The following is a 25,396-nucleotide window of genomic DNA, read 5'->3' as shown; positions in this document are numbered from 1 at the left end:
ACTCAGGTTAATATCTGAATATTGGATTTCATCTTTGGCGTGTGTGTGTGTGTGTGTGTGTGTGTGTGTGTGTGTGTGTGTGTGTGTGTGTGTGTGTGTGTGTGTGTGTGTGTGTGTGTGTGTGAGGGTGTGTGTGTGTGTGTGTGTGTGTGTGTGTGTGTGTGTGTGTGTGTGTGTTTAATGTTATCGACAGCAGTTTGAAATAAGGGCATGTCACTCACAAAGCTGAACAATAACACTGAAGATTTTTCTTTGCTTATTCACAGACCCGTGCCGACAGGTAAACAAACAAGCGCCTTGGTGCACGGCTACGAATGTGTACGCACGTTCACGCCTACAAAACTGTAAGTAATTAATCTACTCAAGCACCGCAGCAGCCGTGCAGAGAAAATTGCTTTGCATACCATTTATCACACGCAAGTATTGGAGCACAGCTAGAGATGGAACAGATATAATTTACTGTGCTCGCAATAATGACTTTCTGAATGTGTCAATATTTGGTAGACCCACAATGAGAAAGCCAAACTATCAAAATGTCAAAATGAAGCATAAATTGCTTCTTTCAGACGAGGGCTTCTGGAAAATAACAATGTTAGAGCAAAATATTATTCACTGCTAAAAGTCTCTTAAATGATATTGCTCACAGATAATGGAATTAGAGAGTAGCACAGACCTCTATTTGCTCCAAGGTGTCTTGTAGTTTGGAATTCAATTCACTGTGGGGAGAAAAAGTTGATTATTAAGGATTAGTTACTCAGCTTTGGACCAGAATGTGTTGCATCAACTATAGTTATATTCAACATGAATTAGGGCCTGTCAGAAAATTATATTTTCTTTACATTGTGGCCAAATAGATCATCACAAAAAGATCTATATTGCTGTTAGTCGATATATATTCTAAAACACTATTATGTTGGAGTGTGAAACAGATATTTAATGTATCACAGCAGAAAGACATTGAAATTATGGATACAACATTTCTTCATTATTTAAATAATGTTCTCATATGTGCAGGAAATTATTAACATCATATAAGTATTCAATTTTTTCAATATCATGGTTATCGTCAATACCAGTCAATAACACAAAACTACTAATGAGTTTAAAAGTATCCAGACGATAACACACTCCATTCTGCTTCATCATACAAACAAGACAAGAGATGAGAAAATAAGATGTTTCCTGACATTTCTCGGGGAAGACAAGTATTTTTTGTCTCGAGCATTTGTTCTATTTCAATGTCTGCAGTGGAATCCAGTGTTTAAATGGTGCTACCCTGAATGGGTGTATGCGTGTCTGTGCATGTACCACGCTTGTCAAGACGCAAAACGCCTACGCATCCTCAAGGCGTCCTCAGATTCTGCCTCATCCTGGGAAAATGCTTTCAACTCCAGAGTTGAGAAGCAGCAGCAGAAATCACGACTGCTCGGCTCAACCCCAAGACGCCGATTCTATTCCCCTGTTACTCCCCCTGCACTGCGCCCATTCATAATCATCCCCTGTCCCACAGTTTCTGGGTGTCTTTCTCAGGTCAGCCTGCTCTTATGTTGTGCCTTGTGAGACTGCATGTCGCCCAAGGGAGAGAGTGTCCTTAACAAATTGCTAATTAAGCATCTTCGCTGCGGTTGGGGACAGAGAGTGCGGAGGAGGAGGAGGAGGAGGAGGAGGAGGAGGAGGAGGAGGAGGAGGGAGGAACTGAGAGGAGACTGAAGATTGAGTCCCACAGGTCATTTGGATAGAAGGTAACAAAATGAGCACGCCATCTCTAAACTCGATGCACTCTCACCCTGCTTTTATCTGCCTGCACGAGGGTTTAGGAGTGTGACACTAAGGAAAGGAAAGGAATCAACACAGTCACCAGTGAACATTTACCAGTTTCCGCCATAGATTATACAGTAAATAAATACAGAAGACGCAACTCCTTGAGTCCTCCTGCAACAGCCGCGGGTTCGCGACCCGGCCTTTTGCTGCGTGTAGTCCCCCATTCTTTCTCCCCATTTAATGCTTGTACTGTCCAGTCAATAAAGGCCAAATGCCCAAACACTCTTTAGTGTTTACGGTTGCCACCATCTTGCACTTTTGATATCATTTGGAGCAAGAGACTGTGCAGTATAGTGATTGTGGAGTGAAGTCCTGCCGATACACGAACCTGACCAAACGCAAATCAGCCTCGGTTGTCAACTGTGATGTTTCACTTCAACTAACATTAGTTTGTAGTTGTCGTCGTGTCGTGTATCTTTAGGTTCTCTCTCTGGAGACATAACCACATCACTGATGTCCAGGAATCAAGGTGATACAAAACGCACATGTTCCATGCTGCTTAGTTTAACTGATTTGAATAAGCCGGTATTTGCCATAGCAATGATAACACCAGAAACTCCCTGGTACAAGATCAGTACAGCACGTCATTGCCAGTATCCTCAATGGAAACTACGACCTCTAGCCAAGACAAAGAAAACACAACGAAGTGAGAGGGCTGGCTCCACTACAGAGATGTGAAATGATCAATGTCAGATCCTGGCTTCCTCAGAAATACATCTCAATGTCCATATGCAAGGCCCAGGAGAGGCCGAACAAAGGCTCACAGTTCTTGCGGCCAGACCGTGGAGATACTGCCGAGGAGCAGAGGCCAACAGGATAAATGCCCTGTTCATCAGAGAATGTTCTAGTGAACTCCCACACAGCAGAGTGGTGAAGTAAGAGGAGGCAAAACCACAAACTGAACAGTTTTGGAAAAGCACATTAGAGGGAAAATATCATCCCACAAAACCAGCGCTCAGAGACGAACACACCTGAGAGCAAAGTGGACCAACCACAGTTTCCCAGAACAGAAACCTATCACTATCACCACATGGCAGACTCCCAACAACACAGGGCTGATTCTGGAACAGCTTGGGTAATAGTGAAATATGTGTATCTGCTTTCTTGCCAAGAACTACAGTGGATGAGATGACTGACACAACTCTAATGTCTGTAGGTTACATGTGAAGCTACGGGTTACTCTGCTTAGACTAGAAGCAGGGAAAAACCCGAGGTCTTTCCAAAGTTGAAAACTACAAGAACAAGCACATCTAAGAACCTTGATGTTGAGAGGTCAAGTGAAATCCAATACCCCAGGTGACCTGCTGTTATTGTGTCCACATGCTGTATATAATACCTAAAGACACTGTCCGGACTCCAGTGTGAGTACAGCTGCAGCGCCTCCCCGCACACTGACACCCTTCCATGATCAGATAGAATGCATAAATAACAGATGAGGAGGGAAACCTAATTAACAATCTGCTCCCCTCAGGGAACAAGAGGATTGAAATAGAGTTAGGTGGAAATCGCGGAGGTTATTTTGCATCCCATTTTCAATTATCCCTGGCAATAGGTGTCCACAGGGCCCGGAGGCGAGTCTCTCAGCAGTGACTTGCTGACGCGCTAAAGCATCAATGTGGGGTTCGCTTCAAGGGTCAGCCGGATGCAAAGATTTTGCAAGACGACCATTTTTGCTGTAGCCATGTTACAAGGCGGAGAGGCAATAACGTTGCAGGGGAAGGGCTTTAAAGAGTGAAATGCAGTCAGGAGGGTCAACAGCAACCACAATTATGCAAGTGAGGAAGAGGGGGAGGTTAGCAGGAATAAGACTGTGAAAAAATTATCTCAACAGTTCTTTATTTGTTTTCCTCAAGTGCAGAATGTAACATAGATCTCTGGCATCTCTAGATAAGTTGGGTGGGTGCAAGTTTAGACCTGTGGATCCCATGTTGACCTGGGCAGTGACACTAAAACCGATATTTGGCAAAATGAACAAAATCATAAAATGTGCTTTTATTTGTTCGTTTGTTTTCTGGATGAGCCTCCGTGTAAAACTCGGATACAGTCCAAGGACCTTGAGTCCGTTTCACATGACAATGCACATCTGTTGCCTGCTTGATGCCAAACTCCATTGAGATTTACACCAGATGTGAAAACAATCCGCTCGAAACAATTGATAAAAATAAAATATTTCAGTTTTGCTGTGTGTGATACTGGCTGTCTCGTGGTAGTTAAAGCCTTGAGGAACCTTTCCTCCGTTTCACAGTTCCACATTTAGACACCAACAACAACATTCCTCTTTCCTCAAATATGTTCACATTTGTGCAGGTTCATCTCTCCCGGCAGAGCACTGTTGGTAAACGTCAATGAGGTGATGAAACCCATCCTGCAAGATTTAAAAAATCATCTTTCACTTCGGATGTAGTGAATCGCCCAGATGGTGTAACGCCTGTTGTCCATAAAACACACTACACAAGTGTCAGGTTGGGCAACAGTTGGACTGATATTGTGCAGTCTGACCCAGTTATTAGTTTCAGGCAGGTTACTGCACAGTTTTTATTAAATATGTGGTAGCTCACTAATAGAACAAACTGTCTGTTATTCTGAATACTCAATCCAATAACTTATGTAAAAATCCAATTAAATACAAACATTTCATAAGGTGATTAAGTCTTAATTAAAATACCCCATAATATTAGCTGCTCGTCACAAGAAGAAATTACGTGTCAAATACACAAAGATGAAAATGTTATTTACACAATATTTAATACCACTTGATCTTGGACCTGAACAAATTTAATTGGCTACACCTCCGACCCCCCCACCCCCCTCATGTTGTCAGCAATCTATAGATATCTATATTCAATGAAAGCAGCCGTAAACACACATTTAGTTTAAATATAAACTTGTGTTTGTTATTATGATTATACATGATACATGATTCTTATATTTATAAGTGTGATTATGATGTGTATTATATATTTATATCTGTATTTATCTGCTTTCTGTTTTTGTTATCTCTTAAGTGCCTCAGAGCATTGTTAAAAGGGCTAGACAAATAAAATGTATTTATTATTAATATTATTACTATTTTACTATTTGACAGGGAGGGACTCACATGCACTAATACACACATACATGCACTAACATAAAAGCACGCCCAGGTTGGACACCAAAAAAAAGAACAGAGAAGCTCCGATCACAACACAAACAGAAGAAGTGTGATTTCATTCCCTGCTCAGGACGCCATCACTCCTCCATATCTTTATACATCTTCTTCCTTATAAACATACATGTGTAACAGAAAAGATAACGTTGACTATAGAGGCAGACAAATGTCCTGTCATTCAGCCTATTTTTTATGTGTGCAATCAAATCTGCCCGAGAGGAAAAACAACAGCTCCAAAGCAACGCGTTCAGACAAAAGGATGACGACTGACTTTGAAAATATTCCTTAGATCCTCCTGCTGTCGTGAGGGAGGGAGGAATATGATCGTGAAAGAGCTGCAGGTAAACACAAACACGAGCCACACGCCACGACAACGGTTACATCTGGAGAACTTTTTAAAAATCTGCTCAGGTATACAATCACCAGCAGCCTCAAAAAGAACATATACTGTAAAGACAGAGACGAGGAGGAAAGCACCGTGACTCTGAATTCATATGTGAGCCGGTGCAGTGTCTGCAGTGTCATGAAGCCTGCACAAAATGGTTTGTGTGTCTGAGAGAACACAAACATCCATCATACACGCGTTTATAGCTGATCCACCCTGTACTTCAAATAGATTAGAAAACCTGAACGAACCCACTGCTTCAATACTCAAACAGCTATTAACTAAAGTGGAGGTCTGGGGGAGATTCACCGAGAATAACCTGTTCGAGGAGAATGGAGATTCCTTTTTTAGATGTAGTGAAAACAAACACTTAAAAATTGAAGGAAGGTATAAATCAGTATGAAATCCTGCTTTCTCTGTGGCAAAGAATTGAGATTATTATTCTCATTTATGACACTGGTTTGTAAGAAACAATACATTGTGCATATCTCTCTTAAATTTGTGCAGAACATGAATATTATAAACAGATATTAACAGATGTGACGAAAATGATTTTAAACATAGTTAGCATCCTTATTCATTCAAAAACTGATTTTTGAATGAATTATTATTATTAGCATCCTTATTCATTCAAAAACTGATTTTTGAATGAATAAGGATGCTAATAATGTTTAAAATCATTTTTGTCACATCTGTTCATATTCCACATTCAACAAACCATGGAATGAAATGGCTGCTATACATGTAGAAATGAAGATTTAAGAAAAAACTGATCTGTTATCATGTGCATGGTCTAAACAGGAAATCCCATTTGTTGTTCTGATAATTATTGTGTGGGTCACATAAGGACAGAGGTGCTCTAAGCTACAGTACACTTCATTGTTTTAAAGCCACAGCAGAGCTCAGAGTTTTTCCAACACTATGCTCACATGCAGGGGTCTTAACCTACCTAAAGGCAGACCCTGTGGACCGCCTGATGAAATTGGCCTAAGACGGACGTGAGGCTGTATAAGTGCCTTAAGGAAATAGTGACTTTTAAAAGGTTGGGGGCAGCGACAAAAACGCAGAAGAAATGCGGATATGAGACAAAGCCTCCAATAAGAGCATTCGACCGTACACGGGGAAACACGACTACAAGGTTAAATCAAAGTGCAGCAGACCGACAAGTAGCTGCTTATGGAGGGCGGCGCTGCAAACACGGTTCCAGCCACGCTGGGCAGAGAGCACAGTTTGGCAGAGATGGCAGATGTGTGATCAGGGCACTAATGTTTAAAACTATACTACATGCATAGTACAAAAGAAAGAACAGGTGTGGATGACAATCACAGACACATTTGATCACACGTCCAAACTGCATGTGAATACAGTGACAATGATGATTTGAAAAACGTCTTTTTAGGACATACGCGAATAGGCCGACTGCAGAGGGTGTTGTCATTGTTGGCAAATCGTGCACAGGTTTATTCTACACACCTCCACACCTACACATTCCGCAGATTCTCATCATCATGGATACGGAACACGATTAATTGTAATGAATTAATGTTAAATTAATGACACTGTGAGAATAAAAGTGGTATCCACACAAATACACAGCAGCTGCAGTTTGGAGGGAGCAGTTGGAGCAATTTTCCGCACCACAACAATCCTCTGTGCATAATATTGTCCTTTTGATTACAATTTCACAGCACTCACTCTGTGTCTTAAATGGCATCATCGCGGCAAAAACCCTGTGTCTTCTGCTCCACTGTCAATACACTGTGGTAAATGAATGTTGTTGTTGTTACTGTTGACAGTGGCAAGGAAGTGTTGACACTGTCTGCAGTTTCTAATCAAGAAACTGGTTTGAAACAAAAAGAAAAAGAAATATTGGAGTAATAACTTATGTGTGTTAATGATGATGATGCGTTTCTGTTACGTGGATGCGTGTTAAAGCAACACTAAGCACATTGTTTACCTTACATGAGTAGCTTCAAAATTAGTTTGATGATTCACTGACTTGGAATAAGGAGAATGGAGACGCTTTCGTTCCCAATCCTCACTCCTCACTCTGTCCTTGATCTATGTAACTTTGGTGAGGTTAAACTTTAACCGTGAACTGTAGAGCAGTTAAAAAGATTTAAATACCAGCGTTTATCTCCAATATTCAGCGAGGAAACCTGCAAAGTATCAAGGTTATCCACCTAAGCGATTGCTTAGTAAAACTTATATAGTGTTGCTTTAGCGAAGTTAGTCCCCACACATCTCTTTGTATAACTCTTTGTCCGGGTGTGTGAAAGGTAAAACAGTAGGAGGGAAGAATCCATCGATGACGTGCAGCCCTGATTGATTTGTAATCAATACACGAGAAAGCAGCACTGAGGCACCCACCTACTGCCACAAATTGAGCAAAATTACACAGGAAATCAAAAGGACAGAGACGATTCTCCCTCTGGTATTCAACATCTTTTCCAGTGAGCTCACGAGAGAAATCTTGCTTAAGAAAGCATGCTTAAACACAGTAAATGTCCAACACACCCTCATTTCTTCTTTCAAATCAGACTTGTTAAAAGAGCGGAGAAGAGAGGGGAAGAGGTTTGTTACGTCATGTGGGGACACTAAAAAGATCTTTTTATTTTCCTAATCCAGCTGTCTGCCTGTCTCTCTCGATCTTATCAGCTGATACTATTCAATGCAACAACTACTCAAGAACTGAAAGCACTCAACAAGAGAGATAAGCAATATGCTTAAAGCTGACCGGCTGCATTCAAAATATAAAAACATGTCTCCCTCAAACTCCTCAAAGATACGGAGGCAGCAGTCAGGGTATTTTCACTGAGAATGTCCTGCTTAGACACTTTTCATTGGGCCAAAAGCCAGATCGTAAAAACTCAAGAAAATTGATCTGACGTCATAGTCAATGGAATCGAATTACCAGAGGGGAATGACAATGAGTAAAGTAAAAGGAAGTAAAAGTGCCCCTTTAATTAGACTTTATTCACTTTCGACCTTGTGAGAAAAAAAAGATAAAAAGACAGATCTGCATTTTAGAGAAAACATCGGGTCATGATTTAAAGGGGAGTGATTTCCTGGTTTTCAAGAGTTGACATCATATTTATGTCATATTCTGATTCATAATGATCAGGTAAATCAGAAAATGTTTCTCATCCAGCCATAAATAAATAAACTCCAAGCTATTTTCATTTGGATACAACAAAATATCTGTTCATACTGTACCTGATGCAGCTGTAGTGTTTAAAGGTGCTGGCAGCTTTCTGACATTCCAGACAGAGCTGGATTGCACCTGGGTAGTCTTCCTCCTAAGAAACAGAGACGTCAGGTCATTTATTGTTTATATGTTGTTTTTTTTTAAAGCACAGGCTTTAATGTACAGTACCGTATATACGTATACCATACATTAATCAATAACATTATCTTCTTTAAAAGGGTTTGTACAACAGATGACCAAAGATCACACAGTGGTGGTCAGATCCATTCAGTGGGCTAAAGCTGACCTTCACAAAAGATCAGCATTTGTCAGACCATCTAGTGTTTGTGTGGGTTTGGTTTTCCATGTGGAATCCCTACAGATTTTTAACCTTTCAAGTCAATTATAGACATATATCTGTAAGTGCTTGCGTGCGTGCGTGCGTGTGTGCATAGAGGGGATTACAATACCTCAAGCATCTCGCTGAGTCTTACATCCGTTCTTTGCTGTGAGGGGAAGAATGACAAGAAGAAGACGTGAGTGCAGCATAAAATCCCGAACAGGCCTAAATATTTTAAAACTACAATTACTTCCCTTTGGCTGTATGTCTCTGCCAACCAGTGCAGTTTCAGTCTACATGTTTTTTTTCATACGTTTTTTGTGATTTAAACCTAGATAGTCCAGAGGAAGAGTTGTGATGATGATGATTGTGAATTACATTGATCTGTAACATGTTACATAGTGTTAAAGACAATACATCAGCTACAGCTCAGGGTAGAGTCTCACAACAGCTGAGTCAGATTCCCAAACAAAAACAGTGAGAGTGAAATTAAAAACCTTCCTCAGGACGATAGTGTACATGATTTATGTTGCAGGTCAGAAATGACACACGAGCATTAATCAACTGGAACAAAAAAATAACTGTGACATTTACTACAGAAAGGTATGTTAATTAGCTTAAGGAGCTGAGTTTTACACAATAAATGTAAAGTAGGAAGTAGAGTTTTATCCTGCTCAAGCAGATTTGACTTTCATTAAACAGGCACCACACTGGATGCTGGAACACTGTGTGCAGCGTGTGGCAGCCATGTTGCCAGTTACTAATTTAAATGTGGAGGTAATCAATGCAAAAAGCATGTAATTACTTATAGGATATATAAGCGGATGGATGTTTCCTAGGTCTTTGCGACCAAAAAGCATTTACAGCAATATGCAGTGTACAACAATGCATGTTGCATTGCATGTGTGTGGTGTATTTAGTTAACATGGATCATTTTGACACGTGTGTAAAACATAATGACAGGTTTACAGCTAGCGGCGCCTGGTTTCTGGACTCTCAGACTCCCTAAGTGCTATTACAATATGTTACTTGTTAGTTATCTCTTCCTGAGAATGCTCTTTGACCTGTTAGGTGGAGAGGTTCCCATCTTCAAGTAGGAAGCATGTTTCGAATTAGATGCCCCTATGTATGATGTCATTTTATCTCTAGTTTTGGGCGTAAACAAGTTCCCTATATGAATGCTTGTCCGGCACCGGCGACTCAGACTTCTGCATTGGCCGAGAACGTCTCCGGGTATACCTAGGTACCCGTCCTGACCTGTAACTTCTGTGTAATAAACCTTATTATACAAGCAAGAACGGTGTCCGCGGAGATTCCTTCATCATCATCTTCAACATCACTGCTGCTTAAAATATACGACATGTGACTGTGTGATGTGCACATTTTACCAGTGTCTTGATGGTCCTCAGAGACTTGAGCAAGCCTGTCAGCAGTTGTCGTCTTCTCTGATTGGCAAGTAGACCCAGGCTGGCCTCTGTGAATCCTTCCTTCGACACGCTCAGTTGTCTACACACAAGATGGTATAGTACAGAAACAATAAAGCATCAACACAGGTTTTATATTGCTAAGTTTGCAGCACAGGAAAAATAATAAACCAGTAGAACTTTGTACTATGTAGGGAATGGTGCTGTATATCTATAAATGTACTCACAAACAATTACAAGACCTTTGTCTTTTTACAGCGATTTTTGGAGCTTTAAACTGGTCACAAATGTAGTTGCCATGTCCTCCATCTTTATTTACAGTCTATGGTCAGTTTCCGAACAATACTCAATGCAGTGACAACACCAAAAGTTTTAGTAACACAAAGACCCCATAAGATCTCATAACCCACAAGAAAAGCGTAAAGCCTAATAAAGACAGAAATAACATGTATTTCAAGGGAAGACGAGACAGAATCACTTGTCATGTGTGGCAACAGAATGACAATATATGAGGGGAAAAGGACAGTTACCTCAGTTGCTGTGTGTGAAAAGTGAGCATGCATGTATGAGTATGCAGATGTGATTTTTATGGGCTCTTTGAAGAGTCATTTCTTTTAGTGAATGTAATAGAGCGCCATTACCTCCTTGCGTTCGTGCAAATGACTGCTGCCAGCTGCAGGTTGGTCTGTAACGCGGTTACTCTCTCCAGCTCCTGTGAACGAGGACCAGGACAGTTTTTTAAATGAAAACACAACATGCTGTGTAAAAACACTGGGACATTTCAAAATCACTGTTCGATGCAAAAACTGCCGAAAAACTGTATTTACAATATACACTGTTCTTGTAATCCAGGTAGAACCCCTTGATATTGTTACGTTGATGCGTTTGCGGTCCCGTCAGTGAGATATGTTTCTAATAATGCCGACTTCCAAGCAAATCCCCACGTGCACCTCCATGTACAGACATGAAGAGCAGTGCTTGCTTTCACACATAGCAGCGCAATCTTCTGTGAGATGCATCCTGCTGTGAGCAATTTATGAAGATAGATGATATTCACATAGATATTATAGATGATGCTGTTACGGTGGGGACATGTAATGTCAGTGCCAAAATGTAATTCAGTTCAAGTGAACAACTTTCCAAACAGAGAATCAGACGGAGCCTTTCTTTCTTCAGCACGCTGACGTTTGGAAACGGATCAATGAGCGCTCTGCTCTGCGGATTCGGTTATAAAAGCCACGTCAATGACCTCTGCAGAGGACAAGCGCGCCCTCGAGCAAAGTAGGACCAAGAGCAAACTACATCGCCGTTTTATTTTTCGACTTTCCTCATTTGCTTTTGCATTTTTATTTTCTTGATCTGCCAGATGTCATGCCTGAGGTGGGAGATGCTGGTTGTTCGATCTGGTTTTTTTTATGTTGTCCTCTGTAGAAATAAAAAAACATTTACTGTCAGACAAGATGAGCTTTTACCAACAAACTATGGTCTGAGTAATTTTCAACGGTGATAAACAACAACAACAACAGCCTCAAAGTGGCACTTCTGCTGTTGGTACCAATTCAATGGTCCCATTCAAACTAGTGTGCCCTCGTTGACAAAGAACTTGAAAAGGCCTCAGAACAGTTTGCGAGGGTCGTTTCAAGAGACGGGGGTTTTCTCTGAGGGGACATGCACCACGAGAGTCATACTTTTCTGCTCGGGGGGCGATTGAAACTGTGAACACAACATTACCCTCACATAACACTGAGTGCAAATAAAGTGTGGGTACTCGACGGGACAAAACATTTGAAACGATATTGGGGTTCTGCTCGGGATTGTTCACGCTGGCTGGGCTATCTACTCGATGTCTTACAGTGGTCATGTCTGTAATCAGAAAAAACATCAGGCTTGGGTCGGGTTTGGACACAGAAAACAATTTACTGTCGGGTTCGGCCTTGTTTAGATTTGTTTGGTTTCATAAGGGGACTGTCAGGCCCTAGTGAAAGTATGCACTCTACTGAAGGCTAGTCTAGTTTAACTTTTGAGATTCTTAAGCAAAACATGGAACAAAACAAACTGTTGCCTTTACAATTCAAACACGATGCAAACATCGATAAGCAATCATCTGCAAAGTCGCTACATTTGTGAAAGCCAGAGGGTTTCTTGAATAATAAATCATAGATCCTGGCCAGAACAGTTTCTTAATACCTGAGGGTATCACGTTGGACGTGCATTTAAATGTGTCGTCAGAAAATGCTCTCGCTCACTAAGGAGCAGGAACGATCCGGATCTGAGCTGACTCACCAAGTCCAGCTGAGGAATAATTTAGAGGCTGCGCCCAGGACACTGATTCACATGCTGGGAACAGTGCAGCCATGGCTTTAACTCCTGCACCATTTACAACTTTCAACCTCCTCCTGACTTCACCAGTATCGTGATAGGGATGAAAAGTCAAAGTTGTGAAATGAACTTATCAGTTAGTGGTACAGGCTGGTTTAATAAGTTCGTAATAGTCAGGAGAGTCAAGACGTGCACCTGGGAGAAAACAAGGTCAAATAGAGATCAGTTTCTTTTCTGTGTCTAGAAATAGAAAAATACTGTAATTTTACTGACCGGAACGCAGGGTTGAGCAAGTTGAGCCACTGTGTCAACTCTATATGTAACATCATGTTTAGAAGTGAGTTGTTTGTTGCTTGTATGATATATTCAAGATAGATCAGTGCATCTTCAGTTATTCCTTTTTCACTGCTCTCTAGTGTGTTTATGATTGAGAATAAAATCGATGGCTGTGGCTCCGGAGGTACAGAGGGTCGTCCATGAACATTGGTTCAATCCCTGCCTCCACCAGTGTCCTTGAGAAAGACACTGAACACATGACAACTGTACCGTGTGTGACTGCTGTGTAATGGAAAGGGTGAATGTGACTTGTACACACTCTAAATACACATATACCACTCATTATCAATGCACAAGTAATACTTTACACAGCAGTTGTGCACTTAGCCCATAAATCATATGGAAATACTGTGTGCATTCAATTTTGAGCACAAATCCACTCAGCCAACCAAGGCAATCTGAATACACACACACATATGGTCACAAGCTCAGTTTGTAGCCTGAGGCTCCAATTTGTTGTTAAACCACAGCTCTGTCCTTTCTGTAGGCTACACTTAACCTGACAGACGACAGAGCAGATACAGTAACTGTGCACAGTGGTGCAGTTGGTCAGTCAGAGTCTAGTGGAAGAAAAGAGGTTAAACAGCAGGTATGACTGGGATGTGGGATGAAGTAAAGAAACGCTGAGTTCCATTATTGAACAGCAAACAGATATTCGCTCACAGTAGGTATTTATGTACTGTACACATACAGAGAAGGTGAACTTACTCACGCACAATTAAACTATACAACCCCACTCCTACAATGTCCACATGCACAGCTCTGGTGTGGGAAGTGAAGGTCGAGGAGGAGGAGAGGTTCAGCCCCAAAGGAAAATACTTTTCCAAGCTTTTCTATTGAAATTTTTATGAGAGGTCCTTCTGGTGACCCTCCAGCACATTGAGTATGCACTGGCTCCAATTTCACCCCCCTGCCTACACATCCTAACGATGCTTCAGTTGGGGTTCTGCCCTAGTTGCCTTTAAGGAGTGAGGTGAATGAAGACAGAGTTGAATGGCACTTGTGGCGTACAGGAGCAGGGATGCAATTGTACACTCACAATTTTTTCAGTGTACATGTTTATATCAATAATTGACCAGCATAAGGAAACACAACAAAAATATTGTTGTGCCTGATCAGTTATTGATGCCTGTGTTGTCTTGTTGTGCCTTGTGGTGACATTTAAAGTGATTGTGGTATTACTTTGTGATGCTGCTACTATATCAAAGCACTGCTTGCAATGTTTGTGGAATGGGAAGCACAATGGGGTCAGTTCTCACCATCTTCAGGAGGGATTTCCTCTGGATTCATTTATTTGTTTCTTTTGTTAAATTTTGTATGAGTGTGGATACCGAACCCATCAAGACCCCGCAGGCCGGGCTGAGCCAAAAACTTTGAAATTCAAAATTCACACACATTCACCTGAAGGGTATGAGACTCTAAGCCTTTACACATAGTAACCACCCTGTAACATTTATTTCCTTTCAAATTTCTAATTTCCCCCGATGAAACAGCCTTCAGACTGCCGTGTAATTGGCAGTTATGACCACCAAGGTCAGACAAATTACTAATGTCTCTTAAAGAAGGTAACTGGGGAACGAAAACAAAGTCGCCGGGTGTAACTGTGACGAATAAGTGTTTCCAGTTGGATTTAATTGAATACCAGTCCAAATCCATTCTTCTGAGTGACCTGGTCAGGGCTAGCTGGTGCTAATGCATTACAAGTTGGTCTCCTACAAGGCAATCTCTTTCTCTCCTGACAAGTCTAAGGGCCACTTTGTTCCAAACCATCTCTTTTTAACTGTGGAAATAATAGAGGGCATTTATTTTGAATAGCCTATTACCTGTGTATTGAGCCAGGTTAACACCTTGAACTCACAGAAAACAACTGTACATGTGTTAACAAAAAAATGTTTTGACGCAGATAAAAATAAACACGTAAAAGCAGTTGTAAAAGAATAAATCTTAAACTAAATGTAACCCTCCACATGAGGACACCAGATCATAGACAAGACACAAGCAGTGGCCATGTGTCGCTAGTGGGTAGACGCAGGTGGTTTGTCTCAGCAGAGCTACGAATCACATCAGACACTTAGCGGGCCCTCACTTCCAAGTGCTAACGCATGTGTCCCCCGACGTGTTGTACACAGCACTGAACACTGGGGGAGAAGTGGCATTGTGCCCTGAGGCTTTTTGTCTCTGCTGCAGTTTTCTGTCTCTGAAAATATATGTTTGATAAAATTTCACAAAGAGGAGATCCAGAGACTTGGGAAAGAAAAAACGCCGGAGAAAATAGCAGACGGAAACCGAAAGAAACACCTTAAAAAGAGGAAGGTAAAGAGTTGAAAACACAGAGGAGCAAGAGGAGCAAGAGGAGCCTCGGGCTACATCCACACCTGGTGTCAATAGTTGTAAGAGATTTTAAAAGACTCACATTGTTCCTTCATGTTTGGGTCAAATATGTACGGCATCTGCCCATTTTTCAGTCGATTTCATGTTTAAAGGACAGAAAATTACCAGGCTGTAAATGCTAAATACATCTGCAAATCAAGGGGCAAGCAGAAAGTGCATTGTTGGCTTCTTTCAGTCTGTGAGTCTTTCTGAATGATGGGAAATTAAGTAGGAAAACTCTTCCGTCTCATTGTGACATTAATATGCCCTCTGACCTCGGCAGGGGATGATTGCATCCCAGGACAGTTTCCCCAGGAAGTGGTAGCATCAAAGTTGGAGTCAAAAATGCTTTTTTATTCACATGAGAGCGAACGTTCTTTTGTTCTCGCCCACCAAAGCGCAAACTGCCAGGAGGTGTCTGTGAATCTGCTGGCACCAGAAGGGCTCTTGAGACCTGAGTACATTTGTGCACAGTGAGGAGCAGGGGTATGTCTGCCAAGCTTATATATGATGTGTTTCAAGATTATGTAAAATGCACATTTATTGACTGTAATAAATGTATAATCTTTGTTAGCTTTCATATATGTGCTTATTGACATATGTTGAATAAAATTATATTAATGTAATTATATAATATATCAACTAGCAGCTAGATAGCAGTCATTCATTCTAAAAATGGTCATTACTTACAGTCCTTTTTCCAGATATAACTTGAGTCATCAAACTGTATTATCAAACACTTATGTGTTAATAAACATGAATTTACCAGATATTCAATGAAAAAATAAACGTAACATTTACAATGTTTCTTTAAGGGAATCCTATCCAAAGAATATATATATATTGTCCATGTCTCTGGAGGGAATCGGATGTCTCTGAGATTGACAGTGCATGGTGGCCTCTGTGCATAGTGAGGCCGGGCTCCAGGAAAAAGAAAAACAGTGCATGTGGAATACCAACCATCTTTGTATCAAGATGGATCTTCCATATTTGTTTTATTTCACACCTATGTGTTTCATTGCATAATCTAATCAAATGAGTGTGTTTGCTGTAACGTTAGTGTGTGAAACTCGATGAAGTTGCACCACTGTTTCCCCTTTGGTGAATGATTTAGATTGTTTCCTTCATTGTTGACAGGTTCCCACTGCTTGTTGCTATAATTGCTGTACTTTCATCATGTGTAAAGTTCCTCATTCATACACTTTTCTCAAAGGCGTGTGAATAGACCTCGATATGAAACATCTCTAGCACAAAATATAACAATAGAACTAAAGAGATTAAGCAGAGCTCTTCTCTCCTCTCCCACCGCCATTAGGCGCATGTAGGGGAAACACTGGCCTGAATGTAGGCTGAGATGTGTGAATGGAAATGCCCCTGAAATCCAATAAAGTCCCGCTGTCATTTGTAAATTGCAAAGTCACAGTTGAGGGTCATAGAAATAATGATCAAATCACTCTTCATAGACTGACCTTCAGATGGCTCAACAATTGAAGTAATATCACCGCAGTTTCACAACATGGCAAATTTGTTAAAAGCTGCCGGTCGTCTGCCAGGATCAAAGCTTTAATGACTAAATTCAAAATGTAATGCACTCTGCTAAGCTTCAACAGTCATGTAGCTGAAGGGACTAGTGAGGTCCGACTGCTAATTCAAATAAATCAAAAGACTTCACTCAATTCCAACACACACAACCAATACATACACTTTGGTACACACACATCTTTGATATCTGGCTAGAGATACTAATGCTGGCTCCAGGTGATGACGCCTCTATTGCGCGACAGACACACAAAAGAAAGACGGTGAAAAAAGCAGTGACACACGTAGAAGACACAGGTGAAGGTGTCAAGAGAGATTGTGGTGATAAGAGCTAACAGTTATCTGAGTGCTGTAAACATGATCACGTGACCCACACAGCAGAGTTAATAGGTCACTTCCTGGCTGCTCCACCTCTCGCCTGAATAATGTGGAGGATTTGTTGCTTTTCTGAACTCGTCTGTGCAGAAAACCTCCCGCTGCGTTGTGCATGTGTGAAAGGCAAACTACGGGTAAACTCTGTAGCCAATTCTCTGGATTTTACCCGGAGGTCATGTCTGAAAACGGCTTGAGTAGGCTCCTTCCCTTTCTATCTGGCAGTGTGCTCAGCAAACTACTTGAATCCCATGTTTGAAGCTTTGAACTGACAAGAAAGTTGCTGAATAATGGCTTATATAATATAAAGTTAATTAACTTAACAAAACGCTGGTTCATTTCGGTTCATTGCAACATCACTTGCTGATCAAAGGATTTTATTGAATTAGTTTGAATTCACAACCTGATCATGGTCTGGAAAAAAAACTAGATTGCTGCCCCAGTTTCTTACACATGGGGGAGTCAAATTTCATATTGCCATGGTTACGAAAATTCTACTTCATCTGCTTGACGGCTGGCGACCGACTCATCACATCCACTGAAACATTGATATCAAACAAGATAACCTGATGTCCAATAATACAATGAAATGTGCAGAAACGCAAAATCCTCTGATGGTGAATTGACTCTGAAAGCTTACCTTGACATAAGAGGGCTGTTTCTCCAGAATGAGATCTGCGACCTTTTTAGAAACCTACAGAGAGGAAGAGAAGGGAGAGCGACAGTTGAGCACGGAAGCAGAATATAAAAGAAAACTACAATTACTAGGGTGCAGTTGCATGCGTACGCTAGAAAGTCAAGTTGCAGTTTACATCCCTCTTATCCAGACTTATAAGAAATACGTAGTAAAAATCTGTTTCAAGGTTGCCACCCAAGATTAATGGCATCAATTCAGTAGCAAATGTGAAATATGGTCACAATCTTTCTTTCTGTTCCTGAGTAACGGCTATTTGTTGAACATTGTGATGTCACAGGGAAGTTGACCTTTGACCTTTTGCATTGAAAAAGTCATCACTTCCATTCCATCCTTTTAGATGTGGGAAAATTTTAGCTTTGTACACGGGTGTGATTTGTAAAGTCACAGTGACCTTGGACCTTTAAGCAGCAAATTCAATTCAAAACCAGTTCATTCTGGAGTCCGAGTAAATATTTGTGCCAGATGTAATGAAATTCCCTCAAGAGGTTCCTGATGTCTTACAGTCACAAGAATGGGATAAATATGAGGTCATTGTGACCTTGACCTTTGACCACCAAAATCTAATTTGAGTCCAAATGAACATTTGCTCCATATGTGAGGAAATCCCCACAAGGCTGTCCTGAGATTTCACATTCACAACACTGGGACAGGCAGACAGACAACTCATAATGGCTCTGGCCACAGTGCAGAGACACAAAGAGAGTGAAAAGACATTTTGATGTTCTTCCCAAATGTCAGCCAACAAAAAACAGTTTGGACAGTTTAATCTTGCTATTGAGGATGGAGCGAGAACAGCAATGGCTGATTTTACTTTTCAGACAGTGTCTCTGTCTTACTCGGTTTCTTTTCATTTCTTTCTCGACAGCTTTACTCTTGTTTCTGTCTGTTGTTGTTGTTTCAAAAGTTCCCTCCTCTCCTTTCTGTCTTTAGCCAACTTGACTCACAACCGAGGTTAAAGTGTAATTCTTTAAAGAGCATGTTCATGAAGCACAGTATTAAGCACAGTCATGAGATCAGTCTGACCCCTCCAGCTACGAATGCTGCCCACAGCTGCTTTTAGAGGAGAGGGAGAAAGCTGAAGAACCATGTAGGGCCATGTATAAACAAGGTCGTACACAAGGTCAACACGTTTCCAAAAGGTTAAAGGATTGTGAGCGATCTGTACGACTGTTTTTTGTGAGTGCATTTTCAGTAATAACCTAATTAGTTCACTTTCAAATCTAGATATCACAGTAATACAAATTTAAGATAGAATGCCTGTTTAGTTTGGTGCGAACTCGGCTAATTTTCTCTCAAACTCAGTCAGGTTCAGACAGAAAATTCGTCAGTCATGTTTTCATTACTCACTCCTATTAAACCCCTTTTGAGGTGTCCAGGGTCCTCAGTGTTACACATAGATCTGTCTAATAAAAATAAATAAAATCCTAATTTATGCTCAATAAAGCTAATTTCTATAACTCCTGTGTTCCATCACTTTTGATTTCAATGTCGAAGTCAAGAATGAACGTTCAAGATCAAACGTTTCAAATCTCACGACAAACAAATGAGCCGGTTATGAATGAGCTGCTCATTATCATGACAAAGGACAAATACTCCAGTTACAACTTTCTCTCTCTGACTCAGTGAGCAACCACTTTCCTTTCATTTTTATGACAGTGCAACTATCCACACCAACACACACATTCACCAAGTGTAGTTTTAAGATGAGCACGAGTTTATTCCAAGTTGTGAGGAGGCGTTTATATCGGCTACTATGCAGCAGCCTCGTCTGCCGTAGTAGCAGAATAAGAGCGGGGGATGACATTTCGAAATGTGTTGCGTATGCATGGAAGCCAACTGGAGAGCTGAACAGATGGCGAATGCAGCTCAGTTGAAGCTGCTCATTCCACAGGGTGTTAGTACCGGAGTTTCTTCTAAAATCCCAAAGTGTGAGAAGGATGGTCACAGTGAAAAAATATTCAGTACATGGAAGAAGTGAAAGAAATTGAACAAGTGAATGGTGGAGAAACAGAAAAACAATAAGAAGTCACGTTAAAGAAATTCAAAGACTGACCCAGTGAGCCATGTAATGGGAATCCACTGATCTTAGCACAAAACAATCAACTTTTCAAGGAGTGTAAGAGTCTTAGCATATGATGAAAACCCAGCTATTAGAATTGAAACACTCCAACCTGAGCCACAAGAACCAAGTCACTAGAGCGGTTTTCAGACATGAACTACAGAAAATGTCTGGAAAATTGTTTCTGGCCATTGAGACGAGGGGTGACGCCTGGGTAGAGCACGCAGAGGCCAATTCCACTGCCGAAAAAACATTAACACTGGATTCGGCCCTTATCTCGAAAAGCTCTTGAATCTTGACTTTCCGAGTTGAAATCTCCGGCATCTTCTTGGTGTTTGGCACCTCTTTTTGATTGTGAGATGTTTGTATTCTTCCAGTTTTGCGTCACCAATTGACTCGCTGTGAATTTTCTGGAGATGTTTCTGCTGTATTCTCATGTGGGCTCAGTCACACATTTTTACAAGGGGAATAAAGTTCCAGAACAACTGACTCAGACATTTGCGTTCTCACATACAGACCCTCTGGAAAATTTCAGGAAAAAACGTCCGGAGTTCAGTGCAGGTCGGAAAGTTCACCCTCGCAAACACAAATAGAGGTAAATTTTGCACTAACTGGGTTGCAAACCAAGCACAGTGCATGTATTATTTAGCAGATGGCCGGGACGAACTGGGACAAAAAAAAAGGCCCTGGACTTTCTCACCCAGACCACCCAGGCTGGTGAATAATCAAAGTGGCCCAAAAATGCATCTGAGGGCTGCTCAACAAAAAAATTAAAAAGGGATGCTCAAGCGAACCACAGAGCGAAGAGTCCAATGGGAGGAGTCCCGGTGGCCAGTCCGACTATGGCAGATGGAGTAAAACTAGTGACAGAAAGACAACAAATGCATTTTTTTCTGTATAGGGACAGAAAAATGTGCCATCAAGGAGTGAAAAAGATGAGCAAACATGAGGGGAGTCACAGGAGAAGACAGATGCCGACTACCATCAGGAGGAGGAAGACGATAATGAATGCTGACAGAGACGGAACAGTTGTACAGTCTATGTTGCATTCGCTCATTAGCAAAAAGACTAAAGATACACTGAATACATTAGGCTTATAATCGATTCACTATTTTATGCAAGTGTTCACCGAGATGTACGAGGCCATTACAGCTAAATTAGCTCATGTTAATTAGAGGTTGGAGAAGTAAAATGTATCAAGCAGCTAAAAAAAACAGAGGTTAGTCGTTCCGATTAAAGAACCCAAGGACTGAGACAAATTAAAGTCAACAGTAAGTTTCCTGGGTTTCTGCATGTTACACATAACCCAAAGCAGTAGTGTAATGCACTTAAATGAAACCAAATGAAATTTAAAAAATATTTCAAATGTTTGGTGTGGTGGTGTCACATTCTGTCATATTGGGCAGCACGTGGGGCTTTGGGGCAGTTCCCTGTTTCTCAAAACACCTCTTTGCACCGGCTTTGAAGCATTTCGTCATAAAACGATGCGACCTCTCATGTTTGAATTTCGCTCACATACACGATGCTAAACTTCCCCCTGCACAGTGGGATGTTGCTCCAGCCTGAGAGGAATTTGGCAGTCGAGCCAGGCTTATGCAAAGGTTGCGTCAGCGCTGCTAACTTTAGAAAAAACCTTCATTACTGCTGCAGGAGGGATAGTCAAAGCTTTCAAGTTTCATTAAAAATTGAATATGTTCATCCAGGTTATTAATATCACTTCCCCCGGAATCTCTGCATCCTACGTTCATACATAGAAAGTCAATTGAAGAAGCGTACTTGATAAAAAATACTATGCTCATGTGTTGGTACATTATTGGTCCTCATATTTTTAAGGGGGGATTTTAAGATTTCAAGGTCTTAAGTTAAAAGTATAATTAGGATTCATGGGTTGAATGTTAATGATAGCAGTTGCTTAGCCGTTGCATGAGATACAGATACAGCTGATAAATGCAACCTGAAGTGTAATATACAAGCACGTGTGTTCATATTGATTAAGGCATCCTAGCATTTGTGTGTTGATGTGGGAATTATGGAAACCACACACAACCAGTCAGTGTCTGAACCCTGACTTTTTTATTCCATACGGGCCGAGGTCTCAGTGCCAAAAAGGCAATTAGCCATGAGACGAGCCTGTGCCAGGCGTGTGTCTGAGACGCCAATTAAACTCAGCGGAGAAACAGGAAGGTTGTTCTCTTTCCCCTATACCACAGAAAGCCTTGACTTCCCTACAGCATATGACTCAGGAACAGAGGAGGGGAAGGAATATAACCAAGCAGGATATTTAATCATCACTTTAATGAATGCAACAGCTCACAAACACACATAAACCTCCACACAGCAGTGAAATAAAGAGGAAAACAAGGGAATAAGTACATGCAGTACATATAGTACAGTACTGCATCGATCATGTATTCATCCAACGTAAGCACGCCTCCGCGAGGACACACACAGCCACACACACCCACCGCATGAGCTGCTTTATACCTTATTTAATAGTGTCATGATATCTGGCAGAGACAGCTTCTTGGTGAGGAAGTGAAAGCACTATTATCGCCTCTTCAAAGGGCTACACTCCGTTTCACAGTCGGGGGACTATGTGTCTTTGTAGTGTGTGTGGGTGTGTGGGTGTGTGGATTTGTGTGTGCGTGCGTGTGTACGTGCGTGTGTGTGTGTAAGCGAGTCCGGTTTGTATTATTGCCTACCTGGAAAGACAGACCTTCCATCACTAGCCGCAGGAGATCGGCACCAGCTTGGTGACCCACAACATGTACACAATCATCATGTCCAACATTACAATTCGCTAACAAGATGATAGAAATAGTATAGGATTTTTTGTTTACCGCTTTAAGATGTGCTGTATATTACTATATTCTAAACTTTGTGTTGCTGTGATGAATAAAATAACTGATATTCGTTAAAAGAAACTCAGTCACACAGACTCTGTTATGGCTACAGGGTTGTTTTGCATATTCACAACAGTTAAGATTTTTCTTTATAAGGTTTAACCAATGAAAAAGTGTAATTTTCTTTTTATTCCACGTCAGGTATATGGCTCAATGTTGACCAATACAAAATACCCATCTACCATGTCGTGGAGAAATGGAAGAAATAGTTACAGTGTCTGTTAAAAATTTGAACTTTGTGAAAAAGAAAGCTATTATTCATTAATGGCTACAGCCACAGTCTCCCTCTCCTGGTAATTATTCAGAACATTTCCAGCTGATGGATGAGATGGTGACACTTTTGGACAGAAAGTGGAAAAACCAAACCTATTTTTCTTTTGTTTTGCCTTGGGGGTGTCTGGTATTTCTCCGAATGTCTGCATATGTGTGTATATAAATAAATATATTTACAACTGTTGCATGTGTAATCTCATTGTGTATACTGTGCTTTGGTAAATAACCCCATGTAAAATGTAATGTATATGCCTTTTTCATGCGTGATTTCACAAATGATGAAAAACCGAGACTAGAATCTCTGACTCACAGTTGTAAGCCTCTGCCAACCAGTGACGTTGGAAAAAATACCATCTCCATTTCTGTTCCTGAGCTCTGGTGTTAATTAACGGACAGAAAACAGAACATTATGATGTCACATTTGTGTGAAATTTGGTCTTTAGCGTGTGTGTGTTTTTGAGTTTTGGCCATTGTGATAATGACCTTTGACCATCAAAATCGAATTTGTTCATCTTTGAGTTCAAGTGAACATTTCTGACAAATACATATGAAGGAAATCTCTCAGGGTGGTCTTGAAATATCCCATTCAACAAGCCAGCAATCTATTTTGAGGTCATCGTGATCTTGACCTTTGACCTGCACAAGCTAACCAGCTCCTCCTTTAGTCCAAGTCAACGTTTCTGAGATATGGCGTTCCCGAGAATGGAACAGATGGACGGCCCAACAGACATCTTGAAAACATAATTCCTCCGGCCTCCACTGTTGCCAGCACAGATGCACAACAAGAAACCAGAGAAATAAGTTTGAAAAAATAAATACAAACGCATCCACAGAGTTATGTACAAAGGCTTTTAAACAAAAGCCTCAGGGCAATGAGGTAGACAAACAGGTAGACGGTTTGCTCATATTGATTTAAGATTGCCGGTTTGCATTGATAAGCATGCTGAGAAACATGGCTGGGGATTTTCTGCCTGACAGCGTACTGGACCAATTACAATGGCTATTCCCACGATGTGCCTGCAGGCTTGCGCGCAGCCAGAGAGAGAAGAAGAAGAGAAAGAGAGAGAGTGAGTGAGAGAGGGAGAGAGGGGATGTGCGAGAGGACGTTTGTGTGCTCGTAGGCTTCACGCAAGTTGCAGGTCTCCTTTTCAACTCAGCAGACAGCTCTGTGGGAAACTGCCAAACATTTAAATGAAGGGATGTGTAGGAAGAGGAGCGTTTATAGAAAACGAAGAGGGATTAGAGGAGGTGTGGAGGAGGCAGATGTGGCAAAATACAAAAATATATAAAACACGAGCTGGGGGGGCGATGGAGACAAGCAGGTATGTGAAAATACAGAGGCATGTCAGGAAGAAGGGTAAGCGGGGCAACATCTTCACTGGACTTTGGGGATTAAGGGGGCAGAGGGGGGGAAAGAGACGGTATCTATAAATAGAAATTGTTGACAGGCTGCCTCTCCAGTTTGAAACAGCGAGAACCTGACTGACCGCAGAATGATGGCCACTGTGGAAATGCTCCTGCTGTGGCCACAGGAAAAGAATCACAGAGAGGAGGATGTTGTCGAAACTCCTCTTCATCATGAACAACATCTCCCAACCCCGGTGTTCTGTTTGGCCAGAGGGGCACGTTCAGGTCGTGACTCAGGAAGACTAAGTGCTCCTCCGAACGCCACGGGAGGTCCTTCCTTCCTGTGGCCATTCAGCTATAAAATTCCTCCCCTTCATGCACATCTCCATCTGTTTTTTACTGCTGAGCTGCTGATAATTCACTGTTGACCCACATTGCACTTTACTCTTGCACATTGACCATTACTGTCAATGTACTTTGCACATTTCCATTTTTGTCTGTACTATGATTCCACCTTACTTTTTGCAAATGTTTCTATTTCTCAACAGATTCCGAGTGACAGGCACACAGACTAAGGAGTGAACCACAAGTTCTCGGGTTAGAGAGAGAATTGCATCGCACACCAGTTGCAGGTACACACACAATAAATGTATGGACACTGCAAATAGCCCTGCAGACAAAGAAATAATGCAGCAACGGAGCAAAACACCAGAGAGATCGCTTATGTTATTATGAGAAGTGTAAAAAATATTTTGGTTCATTATGAAAGACTGTGTCAGGACAAATTAGAATATGGAGGGCCACCACACTCTAGAATATTAAGGGGAAACACTGCTTTGACATAAGCGATAGGACATTAGCTGAGAGTTGGTTTTT

At 41.3% G+C, this 25,396-nt stretch overlaps 1 protein-coding gene across 2 annotated transcripts in view; it reads right to left on the bottom strand.

Moving 5' to 3' along the window:
- Nucleotides 1–25,396, bottom strand: part of vps50 (VPS50 EARP/GARPII complex subunit) — a 103,701-nt gene that overhangs the window by 65,907 nt on the left and 12,398 nt on the right. For both annotated transcript variants that reach the window (XM_035182776.2, XM_035182777.2), the window contains exons 5-10: nt 17,882–17,935; nt 10,947–11,017; nt 10,270–10,387; nt 9,012–9,047; nt 8,571–8,653; nt 674–716 (exon numbers count right to left, since the gene is read on the bottom strand). In XM_035182776.2, coding sequence (XP_035038667.1) covers nt 674–716; nt 8,571–8,653; nt 9,012–9,047; nt 10,270–10,387; nt 10,947–11,017; nt 17,882–17,935 — 405 coding nt within the window. The remainder of the gene's footprint in view (nt 1–673; nt 717–8,570; nt 8,654–9,011; nt 9,048–10,269; nt 10,388–10,946; nt 11,018–17,881; nt 17,936–25,396) is intronic.

The sequence above is a fragment of the Hippoglossus stenolepis genome, chromosome 17, assembly GCF_022539355.2.
Source record: "Hippoglossus stenolepis isolate QCI-W04-F060 chromosome 17, HSTE1.2, whole genome shotgun sequence".
Classification (NCBI taxonomy): Eukaryota; Metazoa; Chordata; class Actinopteri; order Pleuronectiformes; family Pleuronectidae; genus Hippoglossus; species Hippoglossus stenolepis.
This window is presented reverse-complemented; position numbering and strand designations above follow the sequence as displayed.